At 42.3% G+C, this 23,419-nt stretch overlaps 1 protein-coding gene and 1 long non-coding RNA gene across 2 annotated transcripts; both read left to right on the top strand.

Moving 5' to 3' along the window:
* Positions 1-280: 280 nt before the first annotated feature.
* LOC308702208 (E3 SUMO-protein ligase ZBED1-like) lies at positions 281-2,633 on the top strand (the record flags this gene model as incomplete). Its single annotated transcript, XM_081384873.1, has 2 exons — positions 281-1,392; positions 1,955-2,633. 2 exons carry the CDS (start codon positions 281-283, stop codon positions 2,631-2,633), a joined length of 1,791 nt encoding a protein of 596 aa, XP_081240999.1.
* A 6,751-nt stretch (positions 2,634-9,384) lies between these two features.
* LOC308701444 lies at positions 9,385-13,051 on the top strand. The gene is made up of 2 exons (XR_014031438.1): positions 9,385-9,527; positions 12,840-13,051. It is a non-coding gene; the product is annotated as an uncharacterized lncRNA (long non-coding RNA).
* Positions 13,052-23,419: the final 10,368 nt, after the last annotated feature.

A 23,419-nucleotide genomic window follows, 5' to 3' on the forward strand; every position in this document is an offset into this window, starting at 1 on the left:
AAAAACAGGATGTGCTATGTGATATAGGCTATATATATATATATATATATATATATATATATATATTAGTGCTGTCAACGTTAACGCGTTAACTCATGCGATTAATCAAAAATTATTAACGCGTTAGTATTTTTTTAACGCAAATAAAAAATGTAAACAACTTTTTCCGGAACTTTTTTCCGTTATTGTAGGCAGCGCGGGGCCGCGGCGCGGCTTTCTTTGATGAGGACATGGCAAACGAGAGTAACTTTTCTGTGAACTTAACGTTAATGTAAATACGATGGCAGAAGAGAAGGTGCCCGCTCTGCTGAACGGCAAGTTTCGTTATAAAAAGCTTCCTGATGGAAGTTTTGATAAAACCAAAGTTGTGTGCACTTATTGCAGTGATGAATTGGCCTTCCACAGAAGCACGACAAGTTTGAAGTACCATCTCCGGGCGAAGCACATTTTTGCAATTGTTGTTAGCAAAGAGGCTAATGTTAGTGCTGAGACCGGGTCAGCTAGCCGTGCTCGTCAGACGACACTGGCAGAGTACAGCCGCGGCTCTGTCAACAAAAAGACGACCAATAAGCTAACTACTGCATTTGCTAAATGGATCGCCGCAGACTGCAGGCCCATCAACATAGTTCAGGACCGGGGGCTTCAAGACGTCATTCAGATCGCCACAGGCGACCCGTCATACAAGCTGCCTTCGAGGGGAACTGTTGTTACGAAAATACATGAACTGTACGACACTGAAAAAGCAACCAAAATAAAGCAGTTGACAGAAGGTACTTTCATTGCCCTTACTGGAGACCACTGGACTTCAGTAAGTAACCACAACTACCTTGGTGTAACGGCACACCTAATCGATGACAACTGGCAGCTGCACTCATTCACTTTAGGAGTATTAAAAACAGAAGAAAGACATTTTGCCGAAGCATGCGCTAGCCAGTTTCTCAAAGTTGCTAATGACTGGGAGATTACCGCTAAAGTTACAACTATAGGAACAGACAGCGCTCGCAATATGATTGCCGCTGCAAGAAGTCTACCGTTCGAGCATTTGCCGTGTGTGGTGCACATGATACAAAGGGTGATCACCGTGGCTTTACGGGACAGCGGATTTGACAGCGTTTTAGCAAAGTGCTGTAAAATAGTCGGCCACTTCAGACACAGTCCCGCTAACACAGCTGAGCTCAAAGCTCAGCAAGCTTCTCACGGACTAATAGAGGAGTCCCTTGTCCAGGATGTACCGACGCGCTGGAATTCAACTCTTGAAATGATAAGGCGGATTCAACACAACAAAGATCCACTGAAAGCAACCTTGGAACAGCAGAAGCAGAACTTAGCCATGCTAACTTCAGCTGAATACGACAGGCTGTCAAAGTTGGAAACGTTACTGGAGCCTTGCAGGTAACGTTTATATGATTTCTTTAAATTTTACTGATGAAAAAAAAATAATAATCTACGTAACACTTTACAATACATTAGTTAATGTAACGTTATTAAACTAACCATGATCAATTTATTTGTTACTGTATTGGTTCATCTTTGTTAACTATAGTTAATAAAAATACAGCGTTTCATTGTTTGTTCATGTTAGTTCACGGTACATTAACTAATGATAACAATATTTTAGTAAAGTATAAATGTCGAAATTAACATTAACAAGATTAATAAATGCTGTTTATGTGCAGTTTATTATTAGCTAATGTTAACTAATAATAATAACAGGTTATGATTAGCTTTATTATTAACTAATGTTAACTAATGAACCGTATTGTAAAGTGTTATCAAAATCCAAGTTATTTAGACATTATAAAAAATGTCATTATAAATAATTTGATAAATAATGTTATTTTTAAGTTGTGTTATTTGTAAGTTATTTAGACATAGTGGCTGTACCCTAAACAGATGACATCTGAATAAAAACTAGTCATTAAGTCAATTGTGTGGTGTTGTGTTTTCACTGTAGGTACATCACTGAGCTCCTAGGTGGTGAGAAGTATGTGTCCTGCTCCGTGGTGCTGCCTGCACTTTGTCATCTCCTGCGTACGATGGAGGTGTCAGATGTCGATCCTGCATACATAGCACGCTTCAAGACTGCATTCACAAAAGACCTCACTATACGAAAGGAGAAGTCAAACATGCCATGGTTAAAGGTAGCAACCGCTCTTGATCCTCGATTCAAGGACCTTAGGTGCTTGCCCAAAGCAGAGAGGAGAGAGGTGTGGCAAAAGCTGAGTGAGATGCTGAAGGACAGAGAAACTGCACCACAGACCTCTGGAGAAAAAGTGGAGACAGAGCCACCAAAGAAGAAGATGGCTCTCCTTCTGATGGGATCAGAGTCAGAGTCTGATGATGATGATGTACTGTCCACAGATAAATATCTGGAGAGGTACAAGGCAGAGCCCTGTGCCAGCATAGAAACATGTCCACTACTGTGGTGGTCATCACAATCAGGTGCATATGGTAAGCTGGCCCATATTGCAAAAAGGTACTTGGCTACACCTGCCACAACAGTGCCATGTGAGAGACTGTTCTCTGTGGCAGGCCACATTCTGCAGAAGAAGAGGTCAGCTCTATCGTCTGAAAATGTGAACAAGCTAGTCTGCTTGAGCAACTGGTTGAAAGGAGAGTTGACGTATGATTGATTGACATAAGGAATGTAGCACAGATTTACACTGTTTGAAGTGAATCTTCAACCAATAATATAGAGACTGTTCACTCTGTCTCTTAAGACATTGTTCCATTTCCAAAATAGGCCTGCTTTTTGTTGCAGTCATTTGAGGTGATGTTACCATCCAGACATTTTACAATAAAGCAATTTGTCACTACGTGTAGACATGACATTGCAACAGTTGCCTGCTAAATATGTCTGTAGTTCATATGGATGCTTCAACAAATTGTTATTAAACATTTGTTCTATAAACATTTGTTCTATAAATGTTAATTTTTGATAAAACCAAAACTGAAGAATCAGATTGCCATGGATGCTTCAACAAATTTTATTGAACATTTGTTCTGTAAATGTGAATGTTTGATAAAAATAAAGAATCTGTTTCCTTAAACCAGATTGCCATGCATATTTCAACACTGCATGTTTACAAGTCATTTTGCGATTAATCATGATTAATCACAGGCTATGATTGTGATTAACTTGATTAATTTTTTTAATCGATTGACAGCACTAATATATATATATATATATATATATATATATGAGGAGCTCTTTTCCAAAACGGGATAAATCCATTTCAGTAGTTTTCAGGAAAATTACATTTTTTACCTAGACCCACACATTTTGTGAATATTCAATTTATCCTGTTAAAATGTTTTTTTGGCTCAGTCTGAACATGTTGAACAATGATTATTAAATCAAACAACAATTTTGTTGATGATAAATTCAAAGTTAATTTATTTATTTTTCAAAACGGCATAAATCCATCAACTTTTGGAAAAAAATGATGGTTTGTCTTTTACAAAACAAACAAACAAGAGAACGTGCAACATATAATCAGGTACTCATAGTATAGATTAATATAAATTAAATAAGTGCAAATGCATGAAATAAATAAAAGCCAAATAAAATAAATAGTAAAATAAAATAAATAGTAAATTAAATAAATAGTAAAAATAAAATAAATATTTCCAGTGACATGTTCTAATATTGTCCACCACATAAAACAAATAATTAAAAAATAACACGCATACAAATACCAGTCCTTAAATACAATAATGTTAAAAATACATTCAAATCATTTAATAACACATTTAGGCTAATAGTCATTCGGTGCCGAACCTGAAAAAAGTAATAGTTTTTTCTTTTTTTTTTAAGTTATTAAGTAATACATTTAGAGTCATTTTAGTAAAGTGTCAAACCTGTAACAAGTAGGACCAATATGTCCACTACATATGCATGAAAAAAAAACAAATTATTAAAAATATTCAATAATAACGATATTCAATAGGCAAGTCAGTCAGTAATAAATTAAAATAAATACAAACATTGGCAATTCAGTAAAGTGTCTAACCCCATTGTCTGCTTTACATAAAACAAATCACATAGTGTGTGTGTATGTCCTTTGAATATGTGAGAGGAGAGAGCCTGTGTGTGTGTGTGTGTGTGTGTGTGTGTGTGTGTGTGTGTGTGTGTGTGTATGTGTGTGTGTGTGTGTGTGTGTGTGTGTGTGTGTGTGTGTGTGTGTGACACCCACGAGAGAGAGTGAGTGAGTGAGTGAGTGAGTGTGAGGGTGTGAGAGAGAGAGTCTTTTTTTGGGGGGTGTAATGTGTCAAGCCTATAACAAGTAGGACCAATTTGTCCAACAAATATGCATGAAAAACATTCAATATTCAATAATGCATTCAATAGTGCAATACATTCAGTAAGGCATACAGTAAAGTGTCGAACCTGTAAAACAGTTGTCTGCTATACATCTAAAAAAAATCACATAGTGTCTGTGTGTGAGATGTGCTTTGAGTGTGTAAGAAGACAGAGAGAGAGAGAGAGAAAGGGTGTGTGTGTGTGTGGATCACTCGTCATCACTCAGGCCTGCATTGTCAGTCACCTGATACAGTGCATCATCATAAAAAGCCCTCACAGCATCAGACACACCTATTGCTCCTAATAGTGCCAGCACATCTTTCTTTTTTGCGGCCTTGACAGAGCTTTGCTTTGGAAGTACTTCAGGTTTCAGGTCAGCCCACCGCTTGCCCCGCTTTAACACACTATGGAAACAATAATCCCCGTTGTAAGTCGTCTTTACACCCACCTTGTTGGTACTCAAGTCAAGCATTCGTGCTTCACTGATTTTAAAGCTCCTCTGAGCCCTAACACAGTCATTTGAGGCTGACCTGTAATCAAACGCCTCCCAGTCTGTGCCATAAACATGAACGTTGCCAAATTGCTGCAGGATGGAGTGGTATTCCTGTGGTAGCAGAATTGTGTCCATTTTCCTGATCTTCTGCTCAATTCTGCCAAAGACTCGGTCTGCAGGGAGATAACTGTGGCCCCGTACTGGAAAGGTGTGCTCTATGCCAAGGTTGGGGAAAAGCTGCCGAAGTTCCATCAGCATGGACACCATGCTCATGTTCTTGTTCTGCCCAAAACAAGAGTCACTGAACAGCCGAAGCCCCCTGGATCTGCTGACTTTGTCCTGAAGTTGAACCTTGAGGCAGTCATTCAGCGCAGAAGCAATCATATTGCTGTCTTTGCTACCCTCATTCTCCTGCCACACATACAGATGGACATCATCTTTTTCCTGGTAACTGTTCTCCCCATGGTGCACAACCACACCAAACAGGTACAGATACATCTGGCGTGAGTAATAGGCCTGTCCTATCGCGGTTTTTGGAAGCACCAGGTTTTGCATCATATCAAAACAGAGGGTCACATGACCTTCAGCAACCCTGCCTAACATGTCATAAAAAACGCGCGCTCTGCGACGATGCAAGATGAATGATGCCGATTCCATCCTCTTCTCTGTGTCAGTAAGGTTTGGGTCTGTAATCCTGATCTTGTACTTGGCACAATCAGCGCATGCATCTGTAGCTGGGTGACCGAAGCCAAGATTGAATTCTTTGGAAAACACAGAATAATAGAGGGAATAGCTGGTTTGAGCATGGCTTTGAGCCTCAAAGAGCTCATGCATCTTGTGCACATTCAGGTCACTGGGGAGATACTTGCGGCCTGGTGCTCCTCTCCGGCCATAATGGCTGGCTCTGCAGGTGAAAGACTGTATGTGCTCAACAATGAGTTGCCTTCTCCTTGCATGCTCCTCACTGTGTCGTGCACCACCTCTTCTCTCTGGGCGAGCCTCAGCAGTCTCAGCATAATATTGAGCCACCCGGGACACACGGCCTTTGCCGATGCCTGTGAAAGTATTTAGATTGTCATATACATTGGAGCCAGTATGAAATAAACAGAATTACACACAACTAACTATTACTCCCTCCCCCTTTCAGTTTTCTCCTTAGCAGGGGTTAGGAACTGCTTTTGCTTAACATATCACCTTTCACACACACATCTCTCTCTCTCTCTCTAAATACAATCAGCTTTATTGGCATGACAAAAAAAAAAAAAAAATACATTTTGTATTGCCAAAGCATCAAAACCTCATAGAAAATGTGTGTGTGAGCCCTGCTCTATAGCAATGACATACCATGTAACAACAACATAATGTCCAATCATATGCAACAACAATCACATCTTTGCACATATCCCTGCACTGTTTACTGGCTGCATTTTGTACTTTTGCACTATCACTACACACAATCTACCATAGGACCTTATCATGGTCAGTGTATCAAAGGCCAGTCTATCTATCAGTAGGCTAGTAGAACTATTCAGTACTTTAAATGTCACGTTAGCCAGGGCTGCCAACTTTTGAGTTTAGCTTGGAGTGAGATTTTTTTTATTATTATTTTTTTTTTAATGACTGGTAGGATACAGTTTTTATTATTGCTTGACAAAAATTTCAAGATTTAAATTCCATTCTTGTGATTTGATTCCGATTTTGATTCAATATTGACTAATTTGGATACATGTTTATTTTAAATTTTATTAAAAAAAATAATTTCACCTAATGCTGTAAACATAAAGGGCCCAATCTGCTGGTATTATTAAAGGTTAAAAATAACAAATTAAATATAATGCAGTTTTTGTTATAATAACAATTATTTAATGACATAAGTAAAAATATAATACGTAATATAGTGCTCAGCAAAATCTCCTCTCTAGCTATTTTTTCTATTCAGTTAACATGCTATGGTCATTAAATGGCTTTCCTGAGGTAAATGTAACGTTATGTGACATAATTGTTCTCCTGCTGTTATATTGGCCTCTTTCCGTGGTTGAAAAACACAAATTGGTCGATATTATGTATACTTTCGGTAAGTTGTACTGCATCTTTAAATAAAAAAGTAACAGATGATGGGTTCACTTGCACTTGAACTTGAACTGAGGCGCTCAGCGATCTGCCACGTCACATCACATTTACAAGCGCCAAACGTATTTTTGTCTGAATTTCGTCATACAATTGACGAAATCTAAGAGCTGAGAATTAGTTTAATATTAAAAGTACCTCTTTGCTCCGCAATTTTTCTGTGCGTGAGAGTTGGCAGCCCTGCCGTTAGCAGGCTTCTTACAGGAAAATATCTTTATCGCGAGGGTGAAACCTACAAAACGGTATTATACTAGTCAATTCTGAAACGAAAGTTGTACTCACCAAACACTTTTATGAAGGTCGCCTTGCAAACGGGCACTTTCTCCGGATGTCTGTTGCACAAAAGACTGTACTTAACAGATACGTTCCGGTCTTTTTGTTTGTTAATGTCCTGGACTTTCGGACGCTTCCTTGTCACTTGCGTGATGTCCAGGAGATGAAGTATGGCCTGGTCCTGGTCAACCTTGTTTGGTTTTTCATAAAAATAGTTGAAATTTACCATCAGATCGTCCGGCGACAGCCTCTCGGCCTGACAGAAACCTTTGGCGGCAGCTTTGTGTTGACATCCCACTGTTGGTATTAACGCGCCACCCGAGTGACGAACCTTCTTTTTTTGTTGTTTTTTGTGATTTTCTTTGTCCAGTCTGCGTTTTCTACCCCCTGGTGTAGGTCTCACTGGCTCATCAAGGCCATCAAAAGTGTTACTACAGTTTAAAGCACTCATTTTGAGGAATGAATGAACATAAACAAAGTAACAAACCTCTGTTCAGATCGCCGCCTATTTGGATTGCGTAGAACGCTTACCGAATTCTGATTGGTCGAGAGGATATATCCCGTTTAGGCTAAAAATAGGTTCGGCGCTTATCTCGTTTTGGAAAGAAACTGCATTTTGCAGTACATTTTAAACAAGGAAATATAGCGATTTGTCATGAAACGTTGATGGAGCAGTTAATAGGTTCAGTACACAGCAAAATAACATGACAAACTCATTTTTTTAAAAAATGGCGTTTATCCCGTTTTGGAAAAGAGCTCTTCATATATATATATATATATATATATATATATATATGTGGCGAGGGGGGCGTGGTTTTGCGAAGTCTGTAGCAGGAGAGAAAGGAGGGGGCCGATCGGTGAGTAAGTAGGTCAAGTGCAAAATGATGAACACCTGTGTCTGATTGCAGTGATTGGCGTGGAGAGACCGGATATAAGCTGGCATTCGGGAGGAGGAGAGAGAGAGAGTTGGACTGAAACCTCACTGAGCGTCTGTGTCTTTTGAGTGGAAGCTGTCTTGTTGTTTTGTTTCTTGTTAAGCTGTGCGTGGCACGGTGAATGCGCTACGTGCGCCCTTTTTGTTTGTTTACTTTTATTTATAATAAACTGAGTGTTTCAGTCACGCCGACCCCTGTCTTCTTCCTTCCTTACCCATACGAACATTGAACCTTATTACACTGGTGCCGAAACCCGGGAAGGAAGAAGATCGCCGCCGCCATGCAGACTCCGCCAGGAACGCCATTTGCGGACATCATCCAATCGCTCGCGGGTCTTCACCAAGAACATCACCAACATCTGCTGGCCATAAAAGAGGAGCAGGACAAACGGTTCGAGGCGCTCCTCCGTGGCCAGCATGAAGACCGCGAGCTGTTCCGGAGCTGGATAGACCGGGAGGTTAGGGCCGTCCCCCCAACATACAAAGACTCGTCCTCGCCGATACCTCTCAATAAAATGGGTCCCCAGGATGATCCGGAGGCATTCCTGGAGCTGTTTGAGAGGTCGGCTGAGGACCGGGGATGGCCCTCGACGGACTGGCCAATGCGGCTGATACCCCTGCTGTCAGGAGAGGCGCAGGTGGCCGCTCACCAACTGCCAGTCCAGAATCTCCTGGTCTATCAGGATCTCAAGCGGGCCATTCTTCAGCGGGTTGGCCGGACTCCAGAGCAACATCGGCAGAGGTTCAGGACACTGAACCTTGAGGAGTCTGGCCGACCCTTCATCATGGCCCAACAGCTCCGGGACTCCTGCCGCAAGTGGCTGATGGCCGACGGAAGCGACGTCGAGGAAATCATCGACCGTGTGGTACTGGAGCAGTTCGTGGCGCGGTTGCCACGGGAGACTGCACAGTGGGTCCAGTGCCACCGCCCGACGTCGCTGAACCAGGCCATCCAGCTGGCGGAGGACCAAATGGTGGCGTGCCCGGGGGTCGGCGAACCCCTACCATCTGCTTCTCTCTCTCTCTCTCTTTTTAACCCCTCTCCTAAGCCCTCTCCCCTTCCCAGGTATCGGGGAAACCTCCCACCGAGGCCAGCTCCAAGGTGGAGGACAGGGGGAACCGCGGAGCCGGTAGCTTCCCCCAGGCCTCTTCCCCGGGGAGGGGGCCCATCGAGGGGGGGATTCCCTCCACAGGCGGCGCTACCTCTCTCTCCACGCCAATCCCTTGACCCGCTTCCTGCCACTGGAGCGGCGGGGAAGCCCGGGCCGGCTTGTTGGCGCTGTGGGGACCCGGGTCATTTTATCGACCGGTGTCCGGTGATGGAGGTGGGGACGCTGATCCGGGTCCCCGACGCGCCGCAAGCTGCCCCTGATCAAGCTGGCCTGTACCAAATACCCGTGAGTATAAAGGGGGGTACTTTTCAGGCTCTGGTAGATTCAGGCTGTAACCAAACCTCTGTCCACCAAAGCCTGATTCAACCTAAAGCATTGGATAATAGCCGCATGGTTAAGGTACGGTGTGTGCACGGGGAAGTGGTGAATTATCCGTTAATGCCTGTGGATATTCAATTTAGGGGACAAAAGCATAGTGTGGAGGTGGCGATTAACCCGCACCTCCGGCATCCGCTGATTTTGGGGACAGATTGGCCAGCATTTAATGAGTTATTGGGTCATTTATGTGCGGATGCTTCTTGGGGAAAAAAGGATAAGGGGAAGGTGGCGATTGCTCAGTTGGGAGAAGCTGATCCGGAACCTCTGGGTACTGGTTCAGGGGAACGGAGTGCACTGGAGAGAACCATTCTCACAGAGCGCGATGATTTTCCCCTGGAACAGTCCCAGGATGACACGCTGAAACATGCCTTTGATCAGGTTCGCTCTATCGACGGCCAGCTTCTCCACACGGACCAACCACTCACCTATCCGTATTTTGCAATCCTAAAAGATAAGTTGTATCGGGTAACCCAAGATGCCCAATCAAAGCAGGATACAACTCAGTTGTTGGTACCTAAAAGCCGTCGGGAAATGCTTTTCCAGACGGCTCATTCTAATCCAATGGCGGGGCATTTAGGACAAACAGCGACACTTAACCGTCTCATGGCCCGGTTCTTTTGGCCGGGTATTCACGAGAATGTACGCAAGTGGTGTGCGTCTTGTCGTGAATGTCAGTTGGTGAATCCACCGGCCAACCCAAAAGCACCATTGTGCCCTATTCCGCTGATGCAGGTCCCCTTCGAACGAATTGGTATGGACCTCATCGGGCCATTAGAACGGTCAGCACGGGGACATCGCTTTGCTTTAGTCCTGGTGGACTACGCAACGCGATATCCTGAAGCAGTTCCGCTTCGCAATATTTCCGCAAATAGCGTGGCGAGCGCTCTGTTTCAATTAATCTCCCGGGTGGGAATCCCGAAAGAGATTCTCACCGATCAAGGCACGGCGTTTATGTCACGAACGATACGCGAACTTTACGGATTATTGGGCATTAAATCGATCCGGACCAGTGTCTATCACCCACAAACAGACGGGCTGGTCGAACGATTTAACCGCACTTTGAAATCCATGATTCGAAAGTTCGTACAAGAAGACGCCAAAAATTGGGATCGGTGGTTAGAACCCCTCTTGTTCGCTGTACGGGAGGTCCCGCAAGCCTCCACGGGGTTTTCCCCCTTCGAGCTTCTCTATGGGCGTCAGCCCCGCGGGGTGTTAGATGTCCTTAGGGAAACTTGGGAGGACGGACCTTCAGCTAGTAAAAATGAAATTCAGTATGTCCTGGACCTGAGAACAAAACTCCACACTTTGGGGCGGCTGTCACGGGAGAATTTGTTACAGGCTCAGGACAAGCAAAGTCGGCTGTACAACAGGGGGGCTAGACTGCGTCAATTTACACCGGGAGAGAAAGTGCTTGTATTACTTCCTACCTCTAGCTCAAAATTACTCGCAAAGTGGCAAGGACCTTTTGAGGTTACGCGGCGAATTGGAGATCTCAACTATGAGGTAATACGAACAGATAGGGGCGGAGCACATCAAATTTACCACCTCAACCTGCTTAAAAAATGGTCTGAGGTGGAATCAGTGATGCTGGCGATGGTGGTGAGCGGAGAGGAGGATCTCGGTCCAGAGGCGAATGTCAAAACAAAATCTCTCGCCCTGGCCGCTGGGGGAGACCACCTCTCACCATCCCAGCTCACTGATGTGCATAATTTACAAGCAGATTTTGCTGATGTGTTCTCGCCCCTGCCTGGTCGAACGGACCTCATTCAGCACCACGTTGAGACAGAGCCGGGCGTGGTGGTTCGCAGCCGGCCGTATCGACTGCCAGAGCACAAAAAGAAAGTTGTGCAAAGCGAATTAGAGTCGATGCTAGAGTTGGGAGTAATAGAAGAATCTAACAGTGACTGGGCGAGCCCGATAGTTTTAGTTCCTAAAACGGACGGCTCGATTCGGTTCTGTGTAGATTACAGGAAGGTGAATGCTGTGTCGAAGTTCGACGCTTATCCAATGCCAAGGGTTGACGAATTGCTTGATCGGCTGGGTACTGCTCGATTTTATTCGACATTGGACTTAACTAAGGGATATTGGCAGATCCCCTTATCTCCATTATCCAAAGAAAAAACAGCTTTCACCACGCCGTTTGGGTTACACCAATTTGTCACGCTTCCTTTCGGGTTGTTCGGGGCTCCGGCAACGTTTCAGCGTCTGATGGACAGGATTCTCCGACCGCACGCTGCATATGCCGCTGCCTACTTGGATGATATCATCATCTTTAGTGGTGACTGGCAGCGTCATATGCAGCAGGTGCGGGCTGTCCTGAAGACGCTGAGACGAGCTGGGCTCACGGCCAACCCGAAGAAGTGTGCAATTGGGCGGGTGGAAGTAAGATATCTGGGCTTCCACTTGGGTCATGGGCAAGTGCGTCCCCAAATTGATAAGACAGCAGCGGTTGCGACTTGTCCGAGACCCAAGACCAAAAAGGAGGTTAGACAGTTCCTGGGGCTGGCGGGTTATTACAGAAGGTTTGTGCCTAATTATTCGGACCTCGCCAGCCCGCTGACTGATCTAACTAAAAAGGAGGTACCAGATACGGTCCAGTGGACGGAGCAGTGTCAGCGGGCTTTTACCCAGATAAAGGCTGCTTTATGTGGCGGACCGCTTTTACATGCCCCTGACTTTTCTCTCCCTTTCATCCTACAGACCGACGCGTCGGACAGGGGGATGGGCGCGGTCCTGTCCCAGGAGGTGGAGGGTGAGGAGCGGCCGGTGCTGTACATCAGTCGGAAGCTCTCTAAGAGAGAGACGGTGTACAGCACCATAGAGAAGGAGTGTTTGGCCATCAGATGGGCCGTTCTCACCCTTCGCTACTACCTCTTGGGACGGGAGTTCACCCTCTGTTCGGACCACGCTCCCCTGCAGTGGCTCCACCGCATGAAGGATACCAACGCGCGGATCACTCGTTGGTATCTCGCTTTACAGCCTTTTAAGTTCAAGGTGATCCACAGGCCGGGTGTACAGATGGTTGTGGCTGACTTCCTCTCCAGGAGGAGGGGAGGGGAGGCTGCAGGCCGGATGGCTCCCCGGCCTGAGTCGGGCGGTGGGGGTATGTGGCGAGGGGGGCGTGGTTTTGCGAAGTCTGTAGCAGGAGAGAAAGGAGGGGGCCGATCGGTGAGTAAGTAGGTCAAGTGCAAAATGATGAACACCTGTGTCTGATTGCAGTGATTGGCGTGGAGAGACCGGATATAAGCTGGCATTCGGGAGGAGGAGAGAGAGAGAGTTGGACTGAAACCTCACTGAGCGTCTGTGTCTTTTGAGTGGAAGCTGTCTTGTTGTTTTGTTTCTTGTTAAGCTGTGCGTGGCACGGTGAATGCGCTACGTGCGCCCTTTTTGTTTGTTTACTTTTATTTATAATAAACTGAGTGTTTCAGTCACGCCGACCCCTGTCTTCTTCCTTCCTTACCCATACGAACATTGAACCTTATTACAATATATATTACAGTATGAGTATGAATCCAATTATGAATCAGAATCAGAATAGATTTTATTGCCATTGTCAATGAAAGGTTTCACAGACTAGGAATTTTCTTCGGTGTACTCATCCCAGCCAGCATAGCCATGTGGGGCCCAAATGGGTTTGACCTGGGCTATCTAACTGGGGCCCAGACAGTTTTGTCCTCGGTTTCCATGTAGGCCCCACATGGGTTTGCCCAGATGAAATGAACACTGCTTAGTGTGCACACTACAGGCTGTTTAATGTAACACTTAATCAGTGTTGGAGGTAATGAGATAATTAAGTGATTGAATAATGATTGTGCATTATTGATGAACACCTGCTGTTAACAAGCATAATCACTGAAGGAAAGAGAAACACAAGAACTACTTCCAGCCACAACCTTGGATGAAATCAACTGAAGATAAAATACATCAAATCTCTCAAGATCTGATTAAACAACTCCACAAACAGCATTACCAGCTTCACTTATTAGTAACCAGACTGACTTTATATCAATATGATCTCAACTAAAATGACCATGGTAACTAAAGTAAAGAAATTCATAAACTCATTCATATAATCTCATTAAGATCATGAAAAAATAAAATCAGACCCAACAGTCTATATGTAATTTCATCAATGTTTAATATATGTCAACAGTGATTAGTAAAAAAGAAGAAATGAGCCAAACTTGGTGTGAAGATTGGTGTGTTCACAGTACATTTATATTATTTTACATTAGAGCAAATCAAACATTGCAAAAAAAACAACAACTGGCAGCTGACAATAAACTTGCAATTCCAAACCTTAGTCGTCAAGCTTTGTTCAGACACATCTAAAAAAAAAAAATTGTTTCTTTAGTCTGAACAGCAAATAAAGCCAATGAAATCAGGTGTTAACAAAGCTATATTTATTGTTGTTGTTGTTTTCAATTGTTTTCTCCCTCAGATCAGATTTCGAGCAGTTTTCATCATCATTTGGAATGTGGCACATTTTCGTGTGAATTATTTGACATTCATTAGTGGTGAATAGAGCCTATCTACTTTTGTAATTAGCAGGTCAGATTTCATAACCTGACAAATGTTTCAACAGTAAGTCCTAAAGATTGAAATTTAAAACCAAATCAGTTTTGTGTACAGTGTGAACAAAGCCCAAAAAGCTCCTAATGGCACACACAATAAAATATTGTAAATATATACATTAAATACATATTTAAAGGACAAGTTCGGTATTTTACACTTAAAGCCCTGTTTACAGATCGTTTCTGATGAAATAGAACGGTTAAGATTAAAATTTGGACACATGCTGCTGTCCCGAGAATTTTAGGTTTATTTTGCTTCCCCCCCACCTACACAATATTTGGGGATATTTAATTGAATTAATCAATCAACGATACTATTGATCAGCATTACCGAACGTAGACGTTCCACTAGAAACAAACATTGATGTATTGTTCTAATTTATTACTGTGAAGCTGCTTTGATACAACCTGTGTTGTGAAAAGCGCTATATAAATAAACTTGACTTGACTTGACTTGACAATGGAAGCCTATGGGCACTGGAACAATCCTTCATAAAACGCATTAAACTTTCGTTTAAAAAGACGTGAAACTCACCGAGTGGTCAGGGGTGTTCACTGATATGCTCACACAAAAATCGCTGCAAAAGATGCTTTCCAACAGGTTTTATCGTAGTTTTTGTCCAACTCCATTGACTTGTATTGGACAAGCTGTGTGAGGTACGGTATTACTCCGCCGCTTCTTCTTCTGCTTCTTCTGTGCATTCAATTAAATGCCAGCGGTTTGCTTGCAATTGGCAAAGGTGCATTATCGCCACCAACTGGGCTGGAGTGTCTATTATTCAAGCTCGCAACGGAAGAATCTACGGGTGTGAGACGTTTGGAAAAATAGATCCACAGATTTACAACGAATGGAAAAACACCTGTTGGAAAGCATCTTTTGCAGCGATTTTTTTTTTTTTGTGAGCATATCAGTGAACACCCCTGACCACTCGGTGAGTTTCACGTCTTTGTAAACGAAAGTTTAATGCGTTTTATGAAGGATTGTTCCAGTGCCCATAGGCTGCCATTATGTAGGTGGGGGGGGAAAGCGAAATAAACCTAAAATTCTCGGGACAGCAGCATGTGTCCAAATTTTAATCTTGACCGTTCTATTTCATCAGAAACGATCTGTAAACAGGGCTTTAAGTGTAAAATACCGAACTTGTCCTTTAAATTCAGAACATTTTTGTGTATAAACACACAAATACACACAAAATTCACACATACACATAAAATTGCTAGTACGGCAGTACTAGCTTTTTTTAAAGTGCGAAATCATTTTTCCCCCTTTTGTGCACAAGGTCATTGAAATGAATTAAAGGAAGTCTCAAAATAATCATCTTTTGGTTATTACCTTTGATGGCCCATCAGGACAATTCATAATCAGTGGATTTGTAGCTTTCGTTGCTTTCTGGTTTCTTATTTTTCCATAAAAAGAAAGTCTTCCTGTGAAAGCCTATGTTTAATGCACACAGACTGTCCAGAAATGCTGGGTTTGAGTTTAATAATGGCCTCAGAGTGAATAAAATAAATATCTGAACACCCTTTGGAAATAAAAAAGAAAAACAGAAACATTGCTGATTTCATTTATAATCCATTATAAGATGATGTGCATTTTTGTGCAATGTGCATTAACACACCTGTGTTGTGTTTAAGAGACAGAAAACCACACTCAGAATAAGTTTGAGATTTGTTTCATGGGTGATGATCAAAATGTAGCCGGTGACCCAGGACAGGCCGAGTATCACTGCCAGAGAGAAACTACTCAAAATCTTCTTCTTTAGAGGAGTTTTCCGTGATCTAAACAGCAACAGTGTTATTGGTTAAATATATTCTCATAAATGCCTATTGGTTGATAACTGATAGTGCTTTTCTGGTCCCAAAGTAAACATACCTGTTTAAGTTAGGGTTGGTCCTGCAGATGTTGTGAGAGAAGTGCAGCAGTATTGCCATGTTTGAGAGCATCATGAGCATTAATGGGAGCAAGAATCCCCAAAACATGGGTTTTCCCATACTGAACTTCTGTTTGTGGTCCAGTGAAGCCAGCCAGCAACTGCATCAAAGAAGAGTGACAACTGAACTACTAAAATCCAGAGAGAACAATGTAAAAACAAATATTTTACATTTAATGGGTTGGTTCACCCAAAAATGAAAAATCTGTAATTTACTCAACCTCATATCGTTCCAAACCCATAAGACTTTAGTTCATCTTCGAAACACAAATGATGATACTTTACTGAAATCTGTGAGCTTTCTGTCCCTCCGTTGACAGTTGCGCACTACCACTTTTACGCTTCAAAAAGTTCATAAAGAGATCATTAAACTAATCCACATGAATTGAGCAGTTCAGTCCAAATTTCCTGCAATGACTATCACTTTATAAGATTAACATATTGAATTTAAGCTTTTATCCACATATAAACATTCATCAAAGCCCGCATCAGTTATGGTATATGGAAGCCCAAGCATGCTTGCACACATCATTGTTTGAGCTTCTGCAAGAACCAATGAGGTTCGTTTTTATGTGTTACGCAGCACGTTTAAGCTTCAGCAAGAACCAATGAGGTTCATTCTCATGTGTTACACATCACGTTTAAGCTTCGGCAAGAACCTATGAGGTTCATTCACGCACGTAGGGTGAGGTCCGTCGCTGTTTTTAGTTCCTGCATCAACCCTGGGTCAGAACTACCCTCGTGCAACTCTTTGAATGCCTTGGCCTGATACATTAGCAGGAGGGCCATGGCATGCAGGGCAGAGGCAGAGATGCCTGTCCAGCATTGCTGTAATCATGGATGAAAACTTACAGGCCTTGAATGGGAGATGCGTATTACCCCATCAGATGGCAGCATTTTAAAGCCATAGCTGCATCGCAACGGCACGCTCCACTGGGGGGAGACCCACGTACCCCTTGGCCACCCAACCATCGAGGGTGTGGAGGAGGCTCCGGGGAAGAAAGTTCAAGTTCGCTGAACAATGTTCATATGTGAATAAAAGCCTAAATTCAATCTGTACATCATATATAGTGATTACATTTGGACTAAACTGCTCAAAGTGTCAAAGTGGTTGTTGCGTAGACTGTCAGTGGAGGGACATAAATATCTTAGATTTCATTAAAATGATCTTTGTGTTTTGAAGATGAACGAAAGTCTTATGGGTTTGGTACGATGTGAGGGTGAGTAAATGATGACAGAATTTTCCTTTTTGGGTGAACTATCCTAAGGGCTGGTTTCGCAGGCAGGGCTTAGATTGAGCCAGGGTTAGGTCTTAAATTAGGGCACTGAAGTAGCTTTTTTTAATGGTGCCTTAAAAAAACATTAGTGTGCATCTTTAGACAAAACAATGGCACTGACATAAAACAGCTCAAACATGCATTTTAGTCTGGGACTAGGTTTAAGCCTTGTTTGTGAGTCTGGGCATAAAAGTAATAAAGTTGAGTTTTAAAAAAGGGAAATATTTGATACTTACAACTCTTCTTGTCGATAACCTAAAGGATCTTTCACACTGTAGGTGGAACCCAATGAGATACCAACAATAACAGCAGGTAGAACTAAACAGAAAAAGATTTATTGACATTTCCTGCATATAATTGTCATTCCTAATCGACATTATGTATTGGATATATTATTTCATATTCAGGGTTTAGTCTTATGTTTGATTTTGCAGTTAAAGGCAGGGTAGGCAGGTTTTTTCTAAATAAACTTTTCCCAAATTTGTTTAAACTGTCTTTATATACCAATACATAATTAAAATGTAAGTACTCCCTAAAAAGAGAGTATAAAAATCGAGTGTCTGTAGTCCTCTCAGGGCGCAATAAACACAGCTATTTATGTGATGAAGGTGAATTTCGTTAAGATTTATAACATATACAGTGTTTTGCATGTAAGAGCTTCCACGATGAAAGCATTGTTGGCCGATATTGACTCTCGTCTGACTTCTTGCTTTATCCAAAGACTTTTTGGTCATAGCCTTTTCGAATACTGTCTTCCTTTTTTTGCCTTGTTTGCCTTCGCTGACTGTATATGCAGGTACTGGGAATTTTGACTGCTCTTTCTCTGCCATAATTGTGATTCTTCCTAGCTTCCGTGCCTCTTCCCCTCCTCAACTCAAATGGGTGTGCGCATGTGGGCAGCTCCTTTAGCAGCAGGGGTAGTAGCCATGGTAGCGAGGGAGATTGACAGTCGCCCAGCCAATCATTTCATTCGTTCCGAATGGAAATAGGTAGCTGTGTTTATTGCAGCCCTGGAGGACTCCAGACACTCGATTTTTATACTTTCCTTTTCAGAGTACTTACATTTTAATTATGTATTGGTATATAAAGACAGTTTAAACAAATTTGGGAAAAAGTTTTTTTAGAAAAAACCTACCTACCCTGCCTTTAATACCCAGGATGCAGGGGTAGGTGAAAAAAGAAAAAACAATTTACCAATATTCATAAAAATGTTGGTTGATAACAATATACACAAGTATACCCCTACCTTTCTTTCTTTCGTTTTTGGAAAAGTGATTAAAAATGCTAAAAAAAAACGTTTTAATTAAAATACAGTCATGTACACTGCAGTAAAGCTACTTGATCAATATAACTAAACAATAATTTGAAATACAGTTTTATAATATCTTCTCACCGAGTCAATGGTGTGTTTTTTTTTTTTCCAATACAAGCAAGACTTCTTATTCGTATTTAGTTTAAGCAAGATGAGTGATTTCTGAAGCCTCATCAACTTTGTAATCTTCAAAAGCCGATTATATATAGGCCTATGTTACCATATTTTCCGCACTATAAGGCGCACCGGATTATAAGGCGCACCTTCAATGAATGAGCTATTTTAGAACTGTTTTCATATATAGGGCGCACCGGATTATAAGGCACATAGAATAGAAGATACTGCAGTCAAACGTTTGACTGGGTTTGCGTTATGCATCCACTAGATGGAGCTGTGCTAAAGGGAATGTCAACAAAACAGTCAGATAAAGTCAAACTTTATTAAGCGTTCTGACAACTCTGTTCACTCCCATGGTAACGTTGTTCAAACGTTGATGTGCATATTAACAATATCTCCCAGCCTTGCTCACTCTTCTCCCAAACGTGGAGGGGAACTTTTCCCTAATTCAGTAAACACGTAGTAAAAGAAACAGTCTGATACCACTAAATCAAACGTTAGTGCATAACTCAACATTGTTCAGTTACGTATAACACGTAAAGCTCACTTTTTCAGTTCATTGCTCACTCTTCTCCCAAACGTGGAGGGGAACTTTTCCCTAATTCAGTAAACACGTAGTAAAAGAAACAGTCTGATACCACTAAATCAAACGTTAGTGCATAACTCAACATTGTTCAGTTATGTATAACACGAAAAGATCACTTTTTCAGTTCATTCCCCGTCCACGAATCCCTCGAATTCTTTTTCTTCAGTGTCCGAATTGAACAGCTGGGCGACTACGGCATCCAACCTGCCCGGCTCCCTCTCGTCATTATCCAAGTCAGTGTCGCTGCTGTTGCCTGGCAGTTCAGAAATTATTCCTGCCTTCGTGAAAGCTCGGATCACAGTTGAGACTGATATGTCAGCCCAGGCATCCACGATCCAGATAGTGGCGTAAGTCGCCCGGCGCTGTCTCTCCGTCTTGGTGAACGTGTGTTCACCTTCTGTCATCCACTGCTCCCACGCAGCTCGCAGTCTCTGACACCAATATCTAGCGGCTGGAGTTCTTTAGTTAATCCACCCGGAATGACGGCAAGCTCCGAATTAGTTTGCTTCACTTGTTTTTTGACAGCATCGGGGATATGGGCGCGCATAGAGTCGTAGATCAATAGGGACGGAGCTGTGTGGAAAAAGCCACCCAGTCTCTTGACGTAAATTTCTCTCAGCCACTCACTCATCTTTTCCTCGTCCATCCATCCCTTCGGGTTAGCTTTGATGACGACGCCGGCTGGAAAGTTTTCTTTTGGCAAGGTCTTCCTCTTGAAAATAACCATGGGTGGAAGTTTCTGGCCATTAGCCTGGCAGGCGAGAACTACAGTGAAGGATGACTTCTCATTCCCTGTGGTGCGTACAGACACCGTACTGGTCCCCGTTTTCTCCACAGTACGGTTCACGGGAATATCAAAGGTGAGTGGAACCTCGTCCATGTTGGTGATGTGCTCTGGCCGGATCTTCTTTTCAGTGATCTTCTTTTTGCAGTATGCGCAGAAAGTGACCAGCTTTTCTTGGTAATCTTTTGGCAGTTGCTGCGAGACCGTAATCCGTGTGCGGATGGAGAGATTACGTCTTTTCATAAAACAAAAGGACCGCCTCGAAATTCATCGATGTTCATGTCCTATGCTAGCACTGTTGCCTTCATTCGAATAGTGACTGTAGAGACGCTTCTACTTGCTGCTCTCTGTTCAACAACCCACTGTTCGAGTTTGTCCTCTAACTGTGGCCATCTTGCTTTGTTCCCTCGGAAACTCTGTTTAGTCTTTTTTACTTGGCGCAGGTCATCTTCTTGCTTCCTCCACTTCCGCACCATTGATTCATTAATGTTGAATTCTCTTGCTGCTGCTCTATTCCCATATTCTACTGCGTGACCGACAGCCTTGAGCTTGAACTCTGCGCTGTAAGCGTGTCTCTTGAAAGGTGCCATTTTGACAGAGCGCCTTGAGCGCCATGTACAACCAGTATGGATCAACCAATTAACCAATTGGTCCATATATAAGGCGCTCCAGATTATAAGGCGCACTGTCGTTTTTTGAGAAAATTAAAGGCTTTTAATTGCGCCTTATAGTGCGGAAAATACGGTAATACTTGACATGCTCGAAACGCATGGTTACTCTAGATAATGCTTAAAGAAGTAGTTCACTTTAAAAGGAAAATTACCCCATGATTTACTCACCCTCAAGCCATCCTAGGTGTATGTTACTTTCTTCTTTCAGACGAATACATTTGGAGTTAATAAAAACCCTGACGCTTCCAAGCTTTATAATGGCAGTGGAATGCCACCATGTGTTTGAAGCTCAAAAAAAGTGCCATCCATCATAAAAGTGCTCCACATGGCTCTGGGGGGTTCATAAAGGCCTTCTGAAGAAAAATGATGACTTTGTGTAAGAAAAATATCCATATTTAACATGTTACAAATTAAAATTCTAGCCTCCAGCCAAAAGCATTCTAATTGCGTCTAAAGCGCAACTTACGACGACAGAAGTAGCATGGTCGTAGCAGAGTCGAATCCGTATGTTCGTTTGACTGGAAGCTTTTTTTGAGCTTCAAACTGATGGTTGCAATCCACTGCCATTATAAAGCTCGGAAGCGTCATGGTGTTTATTAATATAACTCCGATTGTATTCTGAAAGAAGAAATTTATATACACCTAGGATGGCATGAGGGTGAGTAAATCATGGGGTAACTTTCATTTTAAAGTGAACAACTCCTTTAATAATAACTGAGGTACTTCCCTCACCATTATCGCTTCTTCATGCTGGTAAGAAAACATCATAGTGAGAAGGTCAATTCCACACAATCATACAGTACTTTAGATGAGTAACGTTCATCAAACCTTAAAGGGATAGTTCACCCTAAAATGACAAAAAAAAAAAAAACTCACCCTGGTGTTGTTCTAATGCCACATGCCCTTCTTTCTTCTTCGGACCATAAGGAAAAAAAAAAAAAAAATTCTGCTTGCACTCTTCCATCAGTGATGCGCGGGTTGATCCGAAATGAGCGGGTGCCTGCGGTCACCCGCGGTTACCCGCGGTTACGAGTCATCCAAAAATATTTTTAATGATATTCGGGTCGCGGTCGGTCGGGTCGTTTGAAATAAAGATGCCAATTAAACCTTTGTAATTGATATAGTTCTAGACACAATTTTCTATGAATACGTTTTAAATTTAATTTACACTTTATTGGCTGAATAACTGGCGCGAAGATGATGCACGAGCTCAGTCTGCACGTAGAGATGGAGGCGGCAAGAGAAAAGGTGAAGACTGGGGAGTGGAAGCTCCGCAAATACACAAATAGAAAGAGCAAAGTGTGGGAGACATTTGCCGAAATAATGAAAGATGATGACCAAAGTGCTGGCTTTGTCATGTGTAGGCTACTTCTTGCGATGCTATTTACACATTTGATAACCACAAAACTGGCACGACCAACCAGGCACGGCGCCAGGATTCCAGTTTTGGATAAGCCAGACCAATTGGGTGGGCCTTAAATTAAAAACGTTAAATAAAAATAAAATAAAAAAACGTTATCCAATCACTGCTTAACCTAATAAAAAAATATTGACTAATATAGCCTACTGTTATATTATCTGTGCGTATACATAATATAGATTTTAATAGCTTGATGCTCTTTAAATATTGTGTTGCATTGTAAAAGTAAATCCGCGATCGCTCTCCATGGTTCTGACCAAAGAAGAGCGCTTTGGAATCTCCACTATGCATTTACCTGGGCTGCATTTTCCGATAACATTGTCTCTTAGCGCGCTGCGATAACTTAACTAAAGGTATACTACCACTAAAGGTATATCATTGCTAGGCGTCTTCAGGGCTATCATCCACTCGCGAGGCAGAGGCGCGGAGAGGCAGAGGCGCTGACGCCCTCCAAGCAACGGCGCTGTTTTTGGTAAAACATGATTTTGACGACTTCATTAAGTTTTGTTTTATAGAAAACTCTTTTTAAAAGATTTTCGTTTTGTATAAATTGTATCTTAATTTTGATCAATGTTTTATCAATCAATTGCCCGTATTTATTAAATAAGAAGCAAATATATAGCAGACAAAAAAAGGCGCCGGTACGCGATCACTGCATGTGAACTGGAGGGCGCCGAAACTCAACTTGTGCCTCACAGATTTGATAAATATAGGCTATATATTACAGAAAGCTTGAAATGTCTACTTTTAAACGAAAATATTCAAACCAAAATAAATAGGCTACTCTGATTATGTAGGCTAATCCATATAATGTGCATTTCTCTCTGGCGTTCATGGCGAGTCCGCAATCTCCGCATTGTCAACTTCATCTTTGCAGCGACACAGAAAACACCAGTTTATTACTAAACAATTAAATGTCTCCTTGCTAATTTAGACACATTCATAATCATTACTTTAACCGGTTCTTTGTGGCAAGCTTTATGCGTGCGGTCATTATACTTATTCCTGTTGGGTAGCCATATTTAAAGGGTCATTTCACCCGTGGAGACATGAATGTGTATTGAAAGTGGGTCATTTATGTAGAAGAAATGTGAAATTATTTTTGAATTTGGAGCTTTCTAGACTGA

Source organism: Scardinius erythrophthalmus (assembly GCF_964197995.2).
Source record: "Scardinius erythrophthalmus genome assembly, chromosome: 14".
In the NCBI taxonomy this organism is placed as follows: Eukaryota; Metazoa; Chordata; class Actinopteri; order Cypriniformes; family Leuciscidae; genus Scardinius; species Scardinius erythrophthalmus.